This window comes from Vespula vulgaris, chromosome 3 (assembly GCF_905475345.1).
Source record: "Vespula vulgaris chromosome 3, iyVesVulg1.1, whole genome shotgun sequence".
NCBI classification, from domain to species: domain Eukaryota; kingdom Metazoa; phylum Arthropoda; class Insecta; order Hymenoptera; family Vespidae; genus Vespula; species Vespula vulgaris.
Window position 1 is genome coordinate 8,240,495 of NC_066588.1, and position 19,147 is coordinate 8,259,641.

General features: G+C 35.8%; 1 protein-coding gene across 6 annotated transcripts; it reads right to left on the bottom strand.

The window, feature by feature from the left end:
- Positions 1-6,289: 6,289 nt before the first annotated feature.
- LOC127062632 (chromatin-remodeling ATPase INO80) lies at positions 6,290-18,538 on the bottom strand. Of its 6 annotated transcripts, none has more exons than XM_050991196.1 (29): positions 18,405-18,537; positions 18,070-18,329; positions 17,703-17,925; positions 17,284-17,443; positions 17,131-17,210; positions 16,843-17,051; positions 16,596-16,769; positions 16,224-16,520; positions 15,993-16,151; positions 15,751-15,920; positions 15,460-15,676; positions 15,257-15,344; positions 14,888-15,179; positions 14,592-14,794; positions 14,363-14,503; positions 14,171-14,292; positions 13,791-14,089; positions 13,414-13,696; positions 13,181-13,324; positions 12,841-13,096; positions 12,610-12,737; positions 12,441-12,535; positions 12,286-12,358; positions 12,048-12,206; positions 11,848-11,950; positions 11,405-11,517; positions 11,045-11,239; positions 10,621-10,972; positions 6,290-7,438 (listed from the first exon to the last, which is right to left on the bottom strand). In XM_050991196.1, exons 4-29 carry the CDS (start codon positions 17,415-17,417, stop codon positions 6,963-6,965), a joined length of 4,962 nt encoding a protein of 1,653 aa, XP_050847153.1. In that variant the 5' UTR covers positions 17,418-17,443; positions 17,703-17,925; positions 18,070-18,329; positions 18,405-18,537; the 3' UTR covers positions 6,290-6,962. The 6 variants fall into 6 exon arrangements, with proteins under 6 accessions (XP_050847153.1, XP_050847154.1, XP_050847150.1 ...); XM_050991197.1 differs by having other exon boundaries at positions 11,045-11,107; positions 13,181-13,327; XM_050991193.1 differs by having other exon boundaries at positions 13,181-13,327.
- Between the last annotated feature and the right edge of the window lie 609 nt (positions 18,539-19,147).

Sequence of the window (19,147 nt, forward strand, 5' to 3'; positions counted from 1 at the left end):
TTCGGCGATGCCACGCGCCACTTCCACTTCTTCTTCTTCTTCTTCTTCTTCTTCTTCTTCTTCTACTTCGTCTTCATCGCCTTTTCTATATATCTTTTTCTCTCTTTATCTCGTGACTGCACGTGCGAGCCGTCATTTCCTTTTATCTACGGGATTCTAAGCTTTTCCGGCGATTTGATTTCTCCTCGGGTGCTTTTCTTTTCTTTTCTTCTCTTCTCTTCTCTTCTCTTCTCTTCTCTTCTCATCGATGGAGCCACTCGAGGCACGTTTCTATCGTGGCACGCGCGCCACGTCCGATTGTCACGACGACAATACCTCCTCCCCTTCCAATTTCTTGAAAGATGCGAACGAATGCTCGTTCGAGCGCCAGGAAAAAGGAGCATTGAATTTTTCCTTTCGGCTCAAACGTGGACGGAATTTCTTTTCCGATTATTCGATTCCTAAATTCTAAGCTATCCTCTCGATCACGTTCCTCCATTTTCAATGGTTTCTAAATCGCAAGAGAGCTTGGAAATCAATTTTCTTGTTGAATAATAGGAAATATATTTTAAGTAAGGTCAGGATACGTTGGATAAATGAATAAGTTTATCGTCCGGGGATAACGAGAATCGAATGAAATGTTCATTCGCGGAGGAGTTGCTTTCATTCGATTCGTATTCGTCCAGACCTTGATACGGACCGCGAACATTCCCACGACAGGAAGACTGACATTAGGTTTCCTGCCGAGTGCACGGACCGGAAGATAATTTCTTTCCAAGCCACTAAGTCCTACCAGTGAAGAATTATTCTTCCTTACGATACCGCTTCTTCCTCCTCGAAATTTCTCCTTTTGCCAGCGTGGTCGAACGAACGTTCAAAAGTTAATTTTGTATCTTTCATTTATCATCATTAATTTAAAAATATCATTGAGTTTTGTTAATCGTCGATCAAAATATTAATCTATAGTGAAGCAGTGTCAACGATGAGTTATATTTCTGAATAAAATCTATCCAATTTATATCTTCGAAAATCGATAGAAGGGAAGAATTAACATCGATTGAAACGTATCGAATGTGAAATAAAAGAAATAAAATTTAATGGCTCCTTCGAGCAAAGTCGGACTTCTCCTTTATATCATCCGGATGTACGCTTGAAGCCGTCTCTTCGAGGTATTCCCCTTCGTTCTGCGTTCAACCTACATGAAACGAGGATCGTCCAGGTTTGTAACTTTTATGGCTTTCGTAGGCGCTTACATTTCACCGCGTAGACCCATTGCGAAAGCTGTTCCTTTAAATGACATCATTTTGAATAGATCAGTCCTTCCTTTAATCGTCGGTTCAAATAAAAGAGATAATTGTCAACGTCTCTTACTCTTGTAAAAATGACTATTTTTCTGTGTATGCATTTTTTCTGAAAGTAAATAACTTATGCTACATGGCTACATGGATTTATATATAGAATGTTTCAGAACATGACTATACTGCTGAATTCGGCACGCTAAAATAAGAAAAGAAATTCGTATTAACATATGTCCGACATGACCTTGTTTTCGATTGTTTCCGAACAGCTGTTTTCATATCAATTGTTTACCTCCCTTTATAAGAAATTCCTTAAAATGACTACCTTCGGCTCAAACGTTAACTTCTAGATGTCTGATCATTGAGATTTGGACTCATTCAGAATTTATTGGCAATCTCCAATAAAATAATACATTACCGGATTATTCCAACCGGATTATTTATTGTTGCGTTGTATAAACTAATTGCTTCAAGTATCTCGACGCATAAAATTCTATTGAATTTAAATCCAATGATCGAGGCGACCGATTCGGTGATCAATAGAATTTTTCTAAAGACGAATTAGAATTGAAAAACGGTTTTATCTCAGAAACAAGATGATATGGGGAATGTGTTTATGTGAACTTTTTTTCTTATTTTAATGTGCTGAATCCATTAACGAAGTTATAAAAGCAGATGTTCTGAAACACTCTCTATATTGATCAGAAAGTAAACAATCTGTACATGTCGAGGAAAGTAAAGTATACAAATTTGACAAGTACTATTTGGACCACGAGGTAGGCCAAGGCGAAGGGTTGCTTTCCTCGGCAAATAGTAAGCAAAGTGGAGGCGAAACTGCTTGTTTCGTTGCCACGAGACTGTGTAGATACGCGTAAGGAAGCGTAACGCCTACGTAGAGCCGAGCCTCTGACTCGCGACTTCCGGTCAAGCGGCAGGAAGTACGCTCGGTGCCTCGCCGTCGCTGACGCCGACTTAGCCGACGACGCCGATGTCTTTAGTCCTAGCCAAGAGCTATAAAGTTTCTTTTAACGGTGTCCTTTTAATAATTCTTCTTCGTCCATTCAATCGCATCTTAGATTAATTCGTATTCCTTCGTTGTATTTTTAGGATCACGGAGAAATTCAGAGATAATTTTGAAACGTAACGATATTAAAAGAGAGTTTATCATATCGTTGATCAGTTTGTGTTATTTAACGAGTATCTTAATGCTAGAAATGAAATGCCTATGAAGAAAGCGCGTTAACGGACAAAATTAGTCCACTGTGATACTTCATTGTAATCTCGAAGATCTGAATTTCTAAATAGCTCGGTCTGTCCGTGTACTAAATTTTACTTAAGCTGAATCGAAAGCGTTCTCAACAACAGTAAATTAGCTAACCCAACGTTAAATACGAAAACGTTATGTTCTATCTAGGTATTTACGAATCTCCCTCGAAATGTTACTTCGCGATTACGAACGAGTTTCAGGACTCTCAAGCGGTTTACTGTCTCGATTAAAATAATTTGGATTTCAAAAGAAACGTAAACCTTTAGTCGTGTTTTCGAATGATTTGCCACGTAATAAGATACAAGTAAAACTATTACAACGTATTACAAAAGGTTTGTTCATCTTTATGAAAGAAAAAAAGAGAAAACGAAATCAAGAAACAACGATAGGTGTCGTCGAGGTGACACAGATTCGAGTGTCTGCCATCGAGAAGAAAGAGAGAAAAAACGAACGAAACAAAAAAAAATCGTATCCACTCACGAATGCGTGAAAACCACAAATATGTGATGACGGATTGGAGTACAGGAAGAGAAACGTACGGAATAAAAATTTTGGGGAACGGCAAGCCGTTCATTTTTTGGCACGAAGCTTCAGCAACGTAGCGTGACAGAACATAGAGAGGAACGTATTCATACGCGTGTGGGCCTTGTCTACATAGAATACGTATACTAACGTATCTACGTTGTATACGCTCGTGATGCACACGTTAGGTACCATAAGAGAGCCTGTTGGAGCTGTAGAAGGGTCGGAGGTTCACCGTTTCACTTGGCTAATTCCGTTCGCTCGCTCGTTCGACTCCGCCGACGTTACTTCTTTCCCTTCGCACGCCGAAATAAAAGCTTTAATTTCGTCTTGGCCAGCCGCCGTTCGTAATTGGTATAGATACCGACGATGCGAAGCGAACAAGCGACTCGACTCGCACGGCCGATTCCAGCACGGTTCTCTACCGGCCGATCGAAGGAAGAGATCGCCAGACGACGAGGAACATTCTAATTGCCCCTGAATATATATAATTACAAAAACCTTCAAACTTCGCTTAATCTAAGATTTTTTTTTTTTTTTATATATTATCTTATTATTTCTGCTGTTGTTATTGTTACTGTCGTTCTTTCTTATTTTCCTTTTTTCTTCTTTTCTTTTTCATTCATAACCGATGATAACTCGCTCTCAATTAGCGATCGATACAAAAATCTTGCAAATGAGAGACAACGATAAGAACCAATTAATTATCTTCGCGAAACATACTGGAGATTATATTCTACGATAGATTACGATCTTTCCGAATGAAATACCGGGAATCGAGCGATACAGGAAGTCCTTCTCGCGAATCAACAGGTGAATCGTCCGCTACTGGAATGTTCTGAGCATGTTTTCATTGGCCAATTCAGCCAATTACAAGAGCACCAATTCTAACCGGTTAAAATTTGAAAAGCGATTTCGATCATAGGGATCGACGTGCCTTTGTAACCTCGCGAATTTTATCCGTCGGTTCTTTCCTTCTCTATCGTTCTTACTTTCAAAATCGAAACCAACAAAACACGTACGATCTCGTTGATATCTTATTTCGTGAAAAGAGAAAAAGAGAGGAAAAGACGCGACGTTACGTATTCGCGGCAAAAAAAAAAAAAAAGATTAACATAGAAAGTTGCACGGCTGGTAAATCTCGGCCAATTATATATTTACAAAGAGTCGTTCTAAATTTTATACACGTATTTTAACCGATCGGTTCTCTTTACTCGTCACGCTTTTAATTTAAGAGCGCGTTACATTGTCTCGCGTGTGTTCTCCGTTACTCCCACCACAACTTTCCTCGAAGGAACGTAACGACTTTCTTTTAATACACCGAACAAGAATATCGCGGGTACCAGGATAACGTCCGTTTGTGTAACATCGGACACTCGAGCGGCTCGAAAAGAAATCCGGAAAGAACGAGGTGGACGACCTTGCCCACAGGCACGGCTATGGATACCTCTGAATTAGATCATAATACATACCTTCGAGTGTCTATTCGCAGTCGGATACATTACGCCCTGCCAGCGTTGTAAGAATCTCACACGATGAATATTCGATCCGAGTCATCCAACTCGTTTCCCTAAAACATTACGCTTTGTTTTTTCAAGATACCCAAAACTTTGGCAAAGAACAACGTTGTATGATCGATAAGAACGTATTTCGAAAAAATTAACGAACAAGATCGATCAACGAAAGATACTCGATTTCAAAGAGATTTCTGTTGAAACATTTATAAAGAGTTTTATTGATTCGTATAAAATCGATTCGGCAAATGTCGACGCGTTGACAAGAGACGATAATTTTGGCTTTTCCGTAAGAGGAAAAGAAACGAAAAAGAAAAGAAAAAAGAGAGATATATTTCAGGGTAGGAACGTGAGGTGACTCACCCTGCATAAGTAAAAATATTCGAGATGAAAGATGCAAGTGTAGATGATACTCGAAGTAATTGGCCGAGGATTAAAGTCGACATATACGTCTGTATATATGTGTACATACATACGTATTCACTGGATAAGGTAGTAGAAAAAGAAAGAGTGAGAGAAGGAAAAAGGAGGGGAAGAGGCATTGCACCTGAGAGCAGGTGCGTCGCAAGGTCCCTATTCTTTCTCTTTCTCTCTTCACCGCTTTTTTTTTCTCTCCCGCAATACCTCTCAACGATCAGTCCGATGCACTGTACACAGGGGACATTAAGGCGATCAAGTATAGCAATTCGATTTCCAAATTCATTTCGGCTTATCTTTTTCCTTTCTTTGTTTCCACCCTCCTGATGTACCCACTATCTTCAACTTTCTCCTTTGTCCTTCTTTCTCCCTTCTCTTCGTCATCACGTTGCACTCACTGCAACCTTTGACACGGGTTGACCTTCGGAAAGGTGAATAGGGATGTTGTAATTACGTATTATATCTCTATAGATAAGCGCACACGTACATACACATACATATACGATCTTCCTTTCGTGTATATATTGTGAATATAACGATTCGTAATAATAAAAATTTGCGAATAATTTTCTTCTCGACATTGAAATATTCCAAAAGTCGTAAGATCTTCGAAACAACTGATAAACTGGTAAAGTACTGATGGGGTTAGGAAAAATGTTAGGGTCACCATCAGGCATCAGGCGTAAGACCAAGTCCGGCATACGATCGGCTCGAATCCAATCACGCAGATGACGACGCTGCTTCACCGGCAGCTGCAACTTCGTACTTGCGCATCGGTGAACATTGCCTCCAGCTTTCGGACCTTTGCTGTCACACCAGCGAATGTACGGATTTGTACTTGCTAAGTTCGAGGCCATAATGTGTCTCGATTTGCATCGAAAATGAAACGTGTATACGTACGTATCGAAATCGTTCGAATCTTCGTCTATTGATTGTAGAAAATTATCGGTGAAAGATGATCGAGTCGTGAAATACAAGAAGCTAATAATTTAACGACATACTGATTTGTAACTATAACGATTGCTGTACTATGTGTTCTACATTGATATTCGTTATTATCGTTGCTTAGAAAGCGATTTAAAGTGAAAGAAGGTTATTACGTTTTGTTTCGTAGAAAATATAATGTATTAGCGATATATGTACTTATTGCGACATGTGAAATCTATCGTCCGACAGTCTATTGACTATTACTACTATCGATAAAAGAGAATACTCGAAGCGATGCTTCGCGAATGCATTTGCGATCCCTACTAACCTGGATCAATTTATCCCTGCAATAAATAGACAATGAATTATCGACTGATGCGAAATAATCTGCGTAGTTGTTTATTCAGTTTTATACCCAATAAATTCTCGAACAAATGTATACGCAGAATGCACGAGAAAGGACGCAGAAATTGAAACGTCAACAGATAAAATACGATGTACGATGTACACAATCGCGCGTGCGCGCGAAGGCTGTTTCGTTTATTGCTAATATAAATACCTTTCTTTTACAAAGTCGAATTTGCGCAGTAGTTTCTCGCATAACACGCGTAAAAAATATCGGCCAACCGAGACCAGCGACGGAATATTGCTAAAACGATACTAACGAGTCCGGATCGACGAGTCGTGAGCGAATGGAAGGGAATGAACAAAAAAAAATTGGACTCTTCCTCGTCGTTACTCGATTATAACGATCAACATTTCGCTCACGACTATCACTTTTTTCTTCTTAATCAATAAAGTATCGTGTTCCTTGTACACTGTACTCTAAATACACGTACAGAAACTTATAACTTCGGTTACATTAAAGTAGACGTACTGCCGAATAACCTCGTACTAATTTGTACAATACGAGAACTTAGAAATTTGGCAAGAATTCTATCCCTGTGTAACCAATCGATTGATCGATCTTTTAACTCCAGGCTTTGTCATGTTTAATAGCCACATTCAACGAAGATTACACACCGATCTCACTAATAATTAAGAGGACAATCTTCGTGCAGGTGTCTGTTCACGTTGTTTCTGTTGCTGTTGCTGTTGTTGCTGTTGCTGTTGCTGTTGTTGTTGCTGCGTATAAAATCCAAAAGGACGCGGATCATCGGACGTGGATGAAAAACACGCAGTTGTACTCGGTGCTGACATTGATGTTGGCGAATGTACAGACGAACCAACGACTCTTTGCAATGATTTATGTTGAGTTACACTCGAGATCGTTTGATGAGATCGTAGTGGAACGGGGAGAGGACGTTGCACTTTTTTTCCATGATGATGCCCACTAGGTATACGATAACCTTGATGTCCTGGGCCACTTGGTCTCAATCTAGGTCGACCTGGACCACGACGAATTGCTGCGGTTCCGCCTCTACCTGGTAGAGGACCCAAAGAACCGACTGGACCTAAAGGCCCTACAGTGCTGGGACCATCACCGTCGGTTGATCCTGTACATCCTTGAGAACCTATAACAGCAACCGATTCGCAAATATTTATGACGTATCACGAGATATTTCGTGTTTTAATAATATCACCCAAAAATATTGATCACTTGGTAAAAGATAAGTAAATAGGTTTATGTAAATCTACTAAACACTATCGAGATTGTATTATGATAATTTTGAAGATTGCAACGTCAGTTTTCTCGACGGTAGCCCCTTTAAAATATCAGACTACAGATCGATTTATTCATCGAAAAGAAATATTGTAGAACCATTCGGTTCGTGCCAAGGCATCTTTTCTCAGCATTCGTAAGATCCGGAGGGACAAGATATAGTCTGGAATAAAAAGAAAAGATTGAGAAATATAGCGAAGATAGGGGAAGGCGGGTGGAGCGACAGGGTCGAAGGTCAGTAGCCGCACGAGGACATAGGAGGAACGTGTCTCGGCTGCCTTCTCCTCCCCTACTTTCCATTCTATATAGTCCTTTCTTCCTTATTCCCATCCAAATCCTTACGCATTCCATGGCACGTCCCAATCCAATCCAATTCAAATTGTTCTCCTCGACATGGAGGACACTAAAGTGGACACTCGACGATGGGAAAGAGAGGAAAAATGCGAATTCGTGAATTTTCGATGAAAGCACGGATCGATGTTACTCCTTGTTCTGATTACATTAAATCGATTTAATGGAACGATTTATTAACTGAGAGAGAGAGAGAGAGAGACAGACAGACAGACAGAGAGACAGAGATAGAGAGAGAAAAAAAAAGAAAAAGGGAAGAAAGAAAATATGCGATATTTGTTTTGCCAACGTTTGTAATTGTGAAAAATTAACAACGAAGTAGCTATTATCGGGCTAGACAAAGAGAATGAGAAAAAAGGTGGGAAAGGAGCTTGATCAATGATTGAACGCAGTTAAGATTCCATGGGATAATACTGGAAGGATAGGATAAGGAAGGGTTGAGTCAGCCGGACCGGCGGCATTCCGCGAATCCTCGCGTTCCATTCGCTTTCAGCTATGTCGAATCCACCGGCAGCTTCTTTGTGTCCTTCGTTCTCTATCTCGCTACGCGAGAATTTCGCCCACACGTGCTTATATCGAACTCTCCTGGTCTTCCCGTACCGATACAAAGAAAGATAAATAAAATAAGAAAAAAAAAAAGAAACAGATATCGTCCAAGAACGTTCAATAAAATTTAGCGACTAATTAGTTACTTACCGGATTAGTTCTTCTCTTTATCATCTTGTATCGTTTATACTTTTGCAAGAATTTTTGTTTTGTTTTGTTTTGTTTCGTTTCAAATCCAAATCATTCTAAAATCTTTTTCTTCGAACATTCATACTTACATATGTTTACTTCATCGCCCGGTATAGAAAAATAATAAAATCGGAATGTACGATGATACGATGCGGTACGATATGGCACGGTACGGTACGATACGGTATGGTACGAGTTGGCGACAAAACGCGACGGAATAATTCGCAAATCCAATAGCTTTTTCACATTTATTTGCATCACGACAATACATTTCAATATGAAGGATTACGTAAATGAAGCGGTCACGATAAGGACGTTCGTGGTAGGTATTTGAACTATGAACGTGTCTCAATCGTTGATTCGGCTTCTTTTAGAACTTGTATCTCTTGCAGTATAAAAATTAATATTAAAATACTTATTTCATAATTGCTTAATGACGGTCAATCAGAAGTAATTTAAATGACTGATCAAATTTAAAAAAGGATTTTAAAAAGCTAAATATAATCAGATAAATAAAAGAAAACATTGATAAAGATAGAGAGAAATAGAGAGAAAGAGAAAGACAGAAAGAGAGAGACAGAAAGATAGATAGAGAGAGATAGAGATAGAGATAGAGATAGAGATAGCGATAGAGATAAAGATAGAGATAGAGATAGAAAGAGAGAAAGACAGAGAAAGAGAGAGAGAGAGAGAGAGAGAGAAATTGGGAAAGATATAAGCAAGTTCCGAAAACCTAAGAAGAGCATCGATCACAGCTGTCGCCTTCGCTCCGCACCTGCTATTGTCCGTTCGCCTTCCAGTCAACGACAAGTGAGAAACCGACCCCTTTCCTTTTCGTGTATGTAGCACGAGCATACGCGCAACATACCGAATCAACTTCGGTCCACGTGTCGTTACGTGAGATCATTTACCCGTCTTGTTCCTCCTTCGAGTCAGCCGCTCATAACACGATGCACCGAGAACAAAGTCTGCTGACAAATAAGATTGCGTTGATCTCGAGTGCATCAACATGTACCACGACATCATCATCATCATCATTCGATTCCTCTCGCGAAATGCATTGATCTTTTCCATTTGAAAACTTGTCATAATTTTTACTTTTTTTTTTTTTTTAATTCCTTTAAAGCTTCTCTTTAGTTTATTTTGTTTTGTTTTTGTTTTTCTAATCCTTATTATTCACTCGTTATTTGACTCTTTAAAATTGATTTTCGAAAGTTTATCTATTTCTCTTTATTGTAAAGATATGGACCAAGCGAACTATTTAAATGGAGCAGGAAAAATACGATCGTAGGAATGAGTCATGACACTTTCTCCATAGGGGTAAGAGGAAAATGGACCGACTTCGAGAGGGTACTTTCGGATTTTGCCCTACCGCTAAACTCTAAACGTTCCCCTCGGCACTTGTGCGCACATGTGCTCGCGAGGGAATTTCGTTGATCCACAATTCTATCGAAGGGATATATGCGAATATGGGCCCATGGGCGTATTTCGTCTGTGCACTGCAAAATCCCACGAGAACCTGACCAAGTGTGGAAATAAAGGACAAGAGAAAGAAAGAGAGATGAGAGAGATGAGAGAGATGAGAGAGATGAGAGAGATGAGAGAGATGAGAGAGAGAGAGAGAAAGAGAGAAAGAGAAAGAAAGAGAAAGAGAGAGACAGACAGAGAGAGAAAAAAGGGGACTTAAGCAAAGGGACTGATAAAGTATAAAAGAGTCAGCCAGGGATTAAACCTACATTAAAACGAGGGTGCGTCACGAAAAGGCATTTTCACGAAACTATGATTTCATCAAGCATGTTAAATTGTGTAAATTTATATGATTCTGATTACGAGTCCGTTCGTTCTTTCCTAAATTATCATTTTACGATCCAAAGGATATATTAATCATCAATGAGAAAATTTGTAAACGATTAAATAATATCTCTTTTAATAAGAATAAAATCTTACCATGTTGCAAAGATTGATCACCCTGAGAAGATACACTGCTGGCTGTCGTCGAAGATGATTGAGACGAAGTGGCTGTACCTTTCGACGAAGAGTGGAACAGGAAAAGGCCTCTACCCTTTCCACCGACTGGTCCACCTCTTCGAGAACCCCGTGGTCTTCCTCTTTTACTAGTACCACGAACACTTGGTCGTATTCGTCCGCTAACGTTTCCAGTCATTACAAAATTGTGACCAAGGTGTGCAGATTTTGTCGATTCTCCAAATTGATTAACGCAAGATTGTCTGGAATCAACGTTCGATCCTATCACAGGACCGTCCACGTCGACGACTAATCCTTCATTGCTCGTTTCGTCCTGTCATTGCAAATTTATTCCTTATATAATGAGAAGTAGGTATTTATCGTAAATCAATGTAATTATACGAACCTCTGATTTGATAGGACTAGCAGGAACGCTATGTTCTTCAGGAATGTCGACTTGATGATTGTTCTGATGATGCGTTTGTATCGAATTTATTACTTGTTTATTGTCATTCGAATTAACTTGGGAATTATCAGTGACTTTATCACCATTAGTATCCATCAAACATAGTCTCTTCGAATCATCATGCGAAATCAATGACTTTGACAAAAAAAATCATTAGAATAAGGACGTAGTAAAGATAGCACGTAATTGTTTTGTAGAAAAGAAAAAGGAAGGAAAAGGTATATGTATAAGCGATAAAAGAGAAAGAAAATATAATGGAAAGAAGTGCGGGTGATAATAATGTAAGGGTGTCTGTCTCACCTTGACCGGAAACGCGGTTAACTTCCTCTTCCTGTCCCTCTCCTTGTGGTGCAGGTTCGACTCAAGGCGAGTCTCGTCCACGTGCGGCTTTCTCTCCTCGCTTCGTTGGCTATCTAAAATATACGGACACAAACTTATACGTAGATATGTACCACATTCCGTTACTCCTCTTATTATTATTCGTTATTAAGGCATTAGCATAACCTAACGAGCATAATAGTATCGTGCATACCCTTCCACCCAATTTATTCGTTCATCATTTCTCGTTCAACGATCCACGATATGTGTATAATGTATAATATATTTCTATTCTATACATATATATATATATATATATATATATATATATATATATATATATATATATTTATATAACGATAAACGGAAAGACACAATGATAATGAGTGTTAAAGAATATTCTTTCAATTTATAATTATACTTACATTTCGCTTCAATCTCCTCATCATCCAGTAAAAGTGAAACTACCTCCTTTGGCTTGAGAGTATCCGGCTTGAAGTTCCCTCCGCTTATTACCATACGTTGTATCTGTAAAAAAATGTATGTTAGAAAAAATATATATATAGATATATATGTATATACGTAGAAATAGCACAGTGTAAATCGATTAATCCGTCGAACAAACCTCGCTCTTTTCACGCGCCCGTTGTAATATTCTTTCTTCGATAGTTCCTTTACAAATTAGTCGATAAACAGTAACTTGTTTAGTTTGTCCCAATCTGTGAGCACGATCCATGGCTTGTTGATCCACTGTTGGATTCCAATCACTATCGTAAAATATTACCTAAAACATTATTTTACTTATTAATAGAACATTTTTAAAAAACATGGGAGAAAATGTTTTTTAATTGGTAATCACGTACCGTATCCGCAGCAGTTAGATTAATTCCAAGACCACCAGCTCTGGTGCTCAAGAGAAAAACAAATATGTCTGCTCTGAAAAAAACAAACGTAAGATATCTCTTTTGCTTTAGACTAGAAATATTTGTTATTATTATAAAATCCATTTTCTGTTTACCTCTTTTGAAAATCCGCAACCATATCGCGACGATCGGAAATTTTGGAAGAACCATCCAATCGCATGAACGTATGCTTCCTATGATACATGTACTCCTACGAAATTAAATTCACGAGTTTATTATTAATTAGATTAATTAAAGAAAAGAAAAATTGAATTTTCATGTTACCTCTAGTAGATCAATCATTTTTGTCATTTGAGAATATATAAGAACGCGATGACCTTGTTCTTTTAAACGTCGAAGAAGGCTATCAAGAACAGAAAGTTTTCCTGCGTCCGTTACTAAGGTTTGTTTGTCTAGAACATATTATATATTATGTGAGAATGTTTATATTAAAGTTTATATATGTAATTTACCATTACTTACATATAAACGAATATCTTTAATATATATACATGCCTGGCACAATAATATTAGACCATCCATTTATTGGATTACATGCAGATAATCCACCAAGTGGCTCATACGAGAATGTAGATGTTCTATGTCTTACACGCATATTTGAATTATCTTGTGATTCAGAAAGAGAAATTGCCCTTTCGTAACCAAACCAAAGTAAAGTCTGGCCAAATGGTCCACCACAATCTTCGTGCCTTTTCCATGCACATGCAGCAGAACTATTGCTAACGTATAACTTACGAGGATTCGCTTGAACCTATAATGCAAGATAAAACGAGAATAAGATATTTCGTAATCAATATAGATTGATTAAATACGTCAATGTAAATATATATCTGACCTTGGGATAATTGTCACAGACAAAAGCAGGGATAGTTGTTTGCTGACAATATCTAAAAATTAAAGGGCGTGGGAGATGAGGATGTTCAGGTAACAATGTTAATTTTGTCTCTTCGCCTTGTTCTGCTTTTGTAGAAGACACTCCCTTCTATGACCAAATAACAGTGATAGAATTACAATATACATTTTTTAGTTTAATCATCGTTAAACCAGTTAATATTTAAATATACTTGCTTTTAATATTTGAATAGCAGTTTTTTTACTACTACGCAGTATTCTATGAGCAACTGTTTCTGGCATTGAATGGATAGTATGTGTAGTATGTGTGTATAAACCTTCTCCTTCAAGTATTTTTTCCGTAAAAATAATATCACTTATTGTCTGTGATGATGCCTCTATTTTTCTAGGTAGCAACAACATTTGATCTTTAGGTATCGCTGGTCTATCATCTATATACCAATCATCCCAATAACGTATCATTCTCATCTTTCTTTCCATAATCGTTGTAAGACATAATCTATTTACGAATATGATGTAATAAAGTAATCGATCTATTTTTTACCAATCTATTTATCTGAAACGTTCATTGATTTAATTGGAAAATTACATACCTAAATAAAATACCAGTTATAAATATTTTATTTAATTCCATTGGAGATATATCAATAAATCTGCTGAATGAAAAAATATTTCCATGTAAATTGCTTTGACTTTCGCCATGAAGTGCTTTGTGAATATATTCGGTAGCAAATATAAACAATTTATTGTACAATAAATGATCTTTGGATGGTAAAGCAAGATGCAAAAGTCCCTCTATATATAATAATGCTGGCATTTCAAAAGATTGTGTACACATAAAAAACGGAGATTTAGCATCTCTACGCTCAAAAAGTTCGGGATGATTACAGACCTGTGAAACATATTTTAATAAGATTTTAGTTTAGGTTTCATAATATATACTTCATCATGAAGTGTTGATTAGTATATCTACCTTACGGAACTGCATGACTAGATTCATTAAATTGGAAGTAAAATTTTTATCGTTCGGAGTTGTATCACCACCACCAACTGTGTAATGAAGTAAGTCCTCGATACGAATCTTTTTCTTCAGTGCTGTATGCAACAAGAATAATATACCAGTATAAAATGTATTCACACAAAACAATATAACAAATTAACACACCTGAATAAAGTAATTTTTGACGAGTTGTAAGCGGGCAATATACCATTACTTCGATTTTATCAGACAATTCATTTTCAACATCCTTTTTAATTCTTCGTAACATAAAGGGCTTTAAGATCATGTGTAATCTCGATAAATGCTCTGATTAAGAAAATATTCATAAGATCATGCGACGTCAATTAAAAATTTCAATCATTAAAAGCAATTTTGGATCAAAGTAACGACTTACTTTCATCAATTCCAGTTTTATTTTCAGCATGACTTTCAATATCTTTAGAAAACCACTCGTTAAATTCATCATGAGAATCAAATAATGTTGGCATTATAAAATGTAGTAAAGCCCATAATTCAGCCATACTATTTTGTATAGGTGTACCACTTAACAGTAACCTATTACGACAACTAAATCCAAGCAATAATTTCCATCTCATACTGCAAAGAAAATACATAGAATGTAATAAATAAAATGAAGTTTTTTCATTATTCTTATACTTTTTCAAACCTCTCCAACTCACTATAACATACCTGCTAGTGCTTTTTATTGCTTGTGCTTCGTCTAAAATCATATACTGCCACTTTATTCTATTAAAATATTTATAGTCGGTAATAACTAATTGATAACTTGTTATTACTACATGAAACGATGCTTCTTTTGTATGTAAATCTTTAGTGTCCCAAAATTGTCTTAAAATTTTTCGTTCTTGTGGATTTCCCCAATATGGTACAACTTTAAAAACTGGTACGAATCTTGCCATCTCTTGTTGCCAATTATGCAAAGTAGAAGCCGGTGAAATAATCAAAAATGGACCCCATACAGCTGTAAATTGTTATTTTCAATTTATTTACATATCAGAGAAAAATAAAACTCTTAAGTTTTATTTTAAATAGACTCACAATATCTCTCGGCTACGTGACACAAAAAAGCTATAGATTGAACAGTTTTGCCCAAGCCCATTTCATCAGCTAAAATTCCACTGATTCCCTACAAAAAGAAATTTGATTTTGTAATAATGATTTAATTACAAATTTTTAAGATATACACGCATCAAGAATTTGAAGAATATTTTAGCAATATTCTAACTTAACGTGAAACAGACCTGATCATATAAATTGGCTAACCAATTCATTCCTTTCAATTGATAACCCTTAAGATTTCCTTTAAAAATAGTAGGTTGAGGATGTTCTAAATTTTCAGGTGTATCACTAAGACGTAATTCTTGGGATGCAGCTGCTGTATCAAATTGTTTTGTTCTTGCTTTTTCATTATCAAATGCCTCAGTAGCATTTTTCTTTGCTTTCTGTTTCATAACTTCGCTATAATTTTTAATTCAGAGAAAATTAATAGATCGAATATTTCTATTCTAAAGCGATTATTAAATGATGTGTACCTATCATAGTCATCTATTCCTATTAATCTAGGATTTTTCTCTTCGTCCAATTGATTTAAAATTCTAAGTTGTTCTTCTGGAGAAGCTTTTCCTAATTTTCGGGACATAAAGTGGGCATATAATTCAGTTTGAGTAATAAGAAAATTTAATTTCCTTTGTTGACGCTTAGCCTGTTATAAAATAAATATTATAAATCATTTCATATTATAAAAGCAGATAAATCAATAAGATTTTTACATCACCTCTATAAGTTCGACGTCCATTTTACGTTGTTCTTCGGCTTCTTTTTCTAATCTTCTCCTAGTTTCTCGTTCAACGCGATCATATCTTTTCCAATAAGATTGCATTTCCCTCGTCAATCTTTTTGCTCTCCAAATGGTTTCTTTCATATTTTTTTGTGACTGTAAAATGATTTTACATATACATAACGATATGAAAATAACAATGTAATGATAAAATAAATTATATTTTACCTGCATTGCTTTTTGTCTCCAATATTTCATACAATGTTGAGCTACTTTTTTACAACTTATTAACATTTCCTTATGATTATTCGTTTTCGCTCTTTGCACCTTTCCAAGTTCCTTTTTAGACATCATAACCCATATTTTTCTTCTTCTAATCGCCATTACCTCAGGACTTTTATTATTATGTTTTTTGCGACCTCGCGGACGAGGCTGATGTCGCATTATTGCTTCCAACTCTGCTTCATCTAATTCTTCCTCTTTAGGTATTGTACGATCCCATTCTTCATCCAAATAATCACCTTCCTAAATAATTTATGAATGATTATACGATAGATAGTTTAATGAACATCGGGAAAAGAAATATCAAGTTATACATACATGATAATCTTCGGATGGTCTATGGCGAGGAATTTTTTCTTTCTTAATTTTCATGACTTTTTTCTCCGGTTTCTTATCTTTCTTTTTTTTGTTGCCAACTATTAATTTTTGATGTTCTAAAAATCTATCATAACTGGATAATAAGCCAGCACTATAATATTGATATTGTATATTCTGAAAGAAAGGATATTACTTTACTATTGTCATTCAATATACGTATTATTACATTACTTATTTTAAATCTTACTTCAGGTTTCTGATAAAAACGTCCTTGATATTTTTTACGCAATATGTGAAATTTAAGCATTTCCTGAAAATCTTCTTCCGTAACAGGACCATCTGTATCAGAACCAGATGCTGAACTTTCAGAATCGCTCAACAATATGTCTTGCAACCATCTTCTTTCTTCACCCACGCTTGACATATTATACAGTCTTAATTTATTGATTCTTTCTTCTAAAAATAGTTTTTAAGCTCAATATCAAATATTTAAACTATAAATGAATATAATATCAATTTTTTAAATTATAAATACCTTCTTTCCTTGTCAGTACATCATCAAGATAAGCATCAGATCCGTCAGAGGAATCAGAAGACATTGACTTGTCATCTTCACTGCAATAAAATAGAAAAATAATGAATATAATGTTCTTATATTAGACCCAGCTCAAAAAAAAGAAAACGATACCTAGCATGCTCTTGAAATAGATCATCGATTTGTCTTAAGAATGGTTGAATGTTCAAGCTACGTTCTAATCTTTGCAAATGCAATGGAGCAGCCATTTCAGCTTCTAGCCTCATTGTACCCGTTCTATCTGTCATTACCAATCCGTATAAAATCCAACGTTCTACGACAATAATACATATGTTAGAAATGATGAAATATTAATATTTCATAAATTTCTCTCATAAAAATACAACTATATAAGAATATATTTAAAAATAAAGTTACTTTGTTAAATAAATATATAGAATGTCATTATCCATCTATATAACTCTAATTCTATTTGTGAATTTCTTGAAGAGTAAGATAAAGAAAAAAACAGGTAGCAAGATAATGCAAATATTTTATCTAATTTGTATATATATATACATTTCTGTACAAACCCTATACAAATCTCTGTGGTTATTTTGCATTTCAATGTGTATAATATAAGTACTATTGATGATTCTGCATCATAGCATTTTCGGTAGCCATAAAAAATATTTAGGTAGCTTGTAGATTCATGTAGCAAAATAAGATTTCTTTTTCCGTTTTGCTTTAGGAGAAACAACTATGCGTTTACTCCTTACTGTATTGCCACAACGTTACACGTATTTTTGTAATTTCCTGTAATGGACAGAACATATTAAAGGCGTATTATTTACGCACATGAGATCGTGTGTCGCTAATTTCATTATATAAGGCGAATGACATGACGAATTGCATAGATGCGGTTATAATTTTGCGAAATATTCGATAGTTTTGGATCACCTTCTGTTTGGTTAGAAGAGCTTCGTTTATTTCACACGTGATATAGAATCAACAGCAAGGTAATGATTCCCCTTCTTCACATTGAAATTGGATATGTCGGTTGAAGGGAAATGCATAATAGAAAGAAGCCTAGAGAACGCAGACATTTGCCGTGCCATAAAACCAGGGCAGGGATAGGGCATATTGTTAGCCACCATTTTTGTTTTCAGTAGATGGCGCTAATTTAATCGACATGTCGGTGATTCTTGACCATGGACAAGCTGTAATAAAGATTTGGTAAAAATGAGAGAGAGATGGCTTTAACGAAGTTACATTTTTTATCATTTGTCATATACTTTCATATAAAAGTCGATAATCGTATACGAAATCGACGATATATAATGCTTCTTCATTAGATATACTGTAACTTCACAATGAATCGATCTTTCCAGAAACCAGTGGTATACCTTACCGACCTCTATGGCCATCTTTTTTATACACAATCGCTAAACTACTTTATCGTATTTCAACATCCTTTTTTTGATCGATGTTACAAGCTTTACTGATTTTCAATGATTACATAATTGAAACATATTGAAAATATTTCTTTTCAATATTCTCTTTCTTTCATTAATCCTTCATTAAAATAATTTTCCGTTTCATTCCAAACTTTCTGTAGATTAAATTTCGCGCTTGTTTCGTACTACGTATATCCTTGAATATTGAATACGTTTCCGTAATTTTACGAAATAGATAATTGATTTGTTTTCTTCATATTTTGTATAATAAAAGTATAATAATTAACAAACTAAAAAGAAATCAATAAAGAAGTATCAAATAATAGAAATTTCGTAATTTTACGATAAGAAGGAAGTATATTCGATCATATGACGCAGTACTAACATAGAGAATTAATTCTAATTAAAGCAAGTTAATAATATTTTTACGAACAATATTCAATTTCATAGAAAGCATTTAATAAAATACATTTTTATTTCTCTATTAAATTATTATTATATTTGAATATTAAGGTAGAAAAGTGGCGCTAATTATATCGTTAACCGGATGTTAGTGTCTGTCGTCGAGGGTATAGGCTGGG

Excerpts from the sequence above, each read along its gene's own strand:
- LOC127062632 (XM_050991193.1), bottom strand. The coding sequence starts at position 17,417 with ATGACAGATAGAACGGGTACAATGAGGCTAGAAGCTGAAATGGCTGCT. Across the intron at positions 13,328-13,413 it reads CTGCTATTCAAATATTAAAA|AAGGGAGTGTCTTCTACAAA; the intron begins GCAAGTATATTT and ends ATTTGGTCATAG. Across the intron at positions 12,207-12,285 it reads ATCTAACTGCTGCGGATACG|GTAATATTTTACGATAGTGA; the intron begins GTACGTGATTAC and ends ATAATGTTTTAG.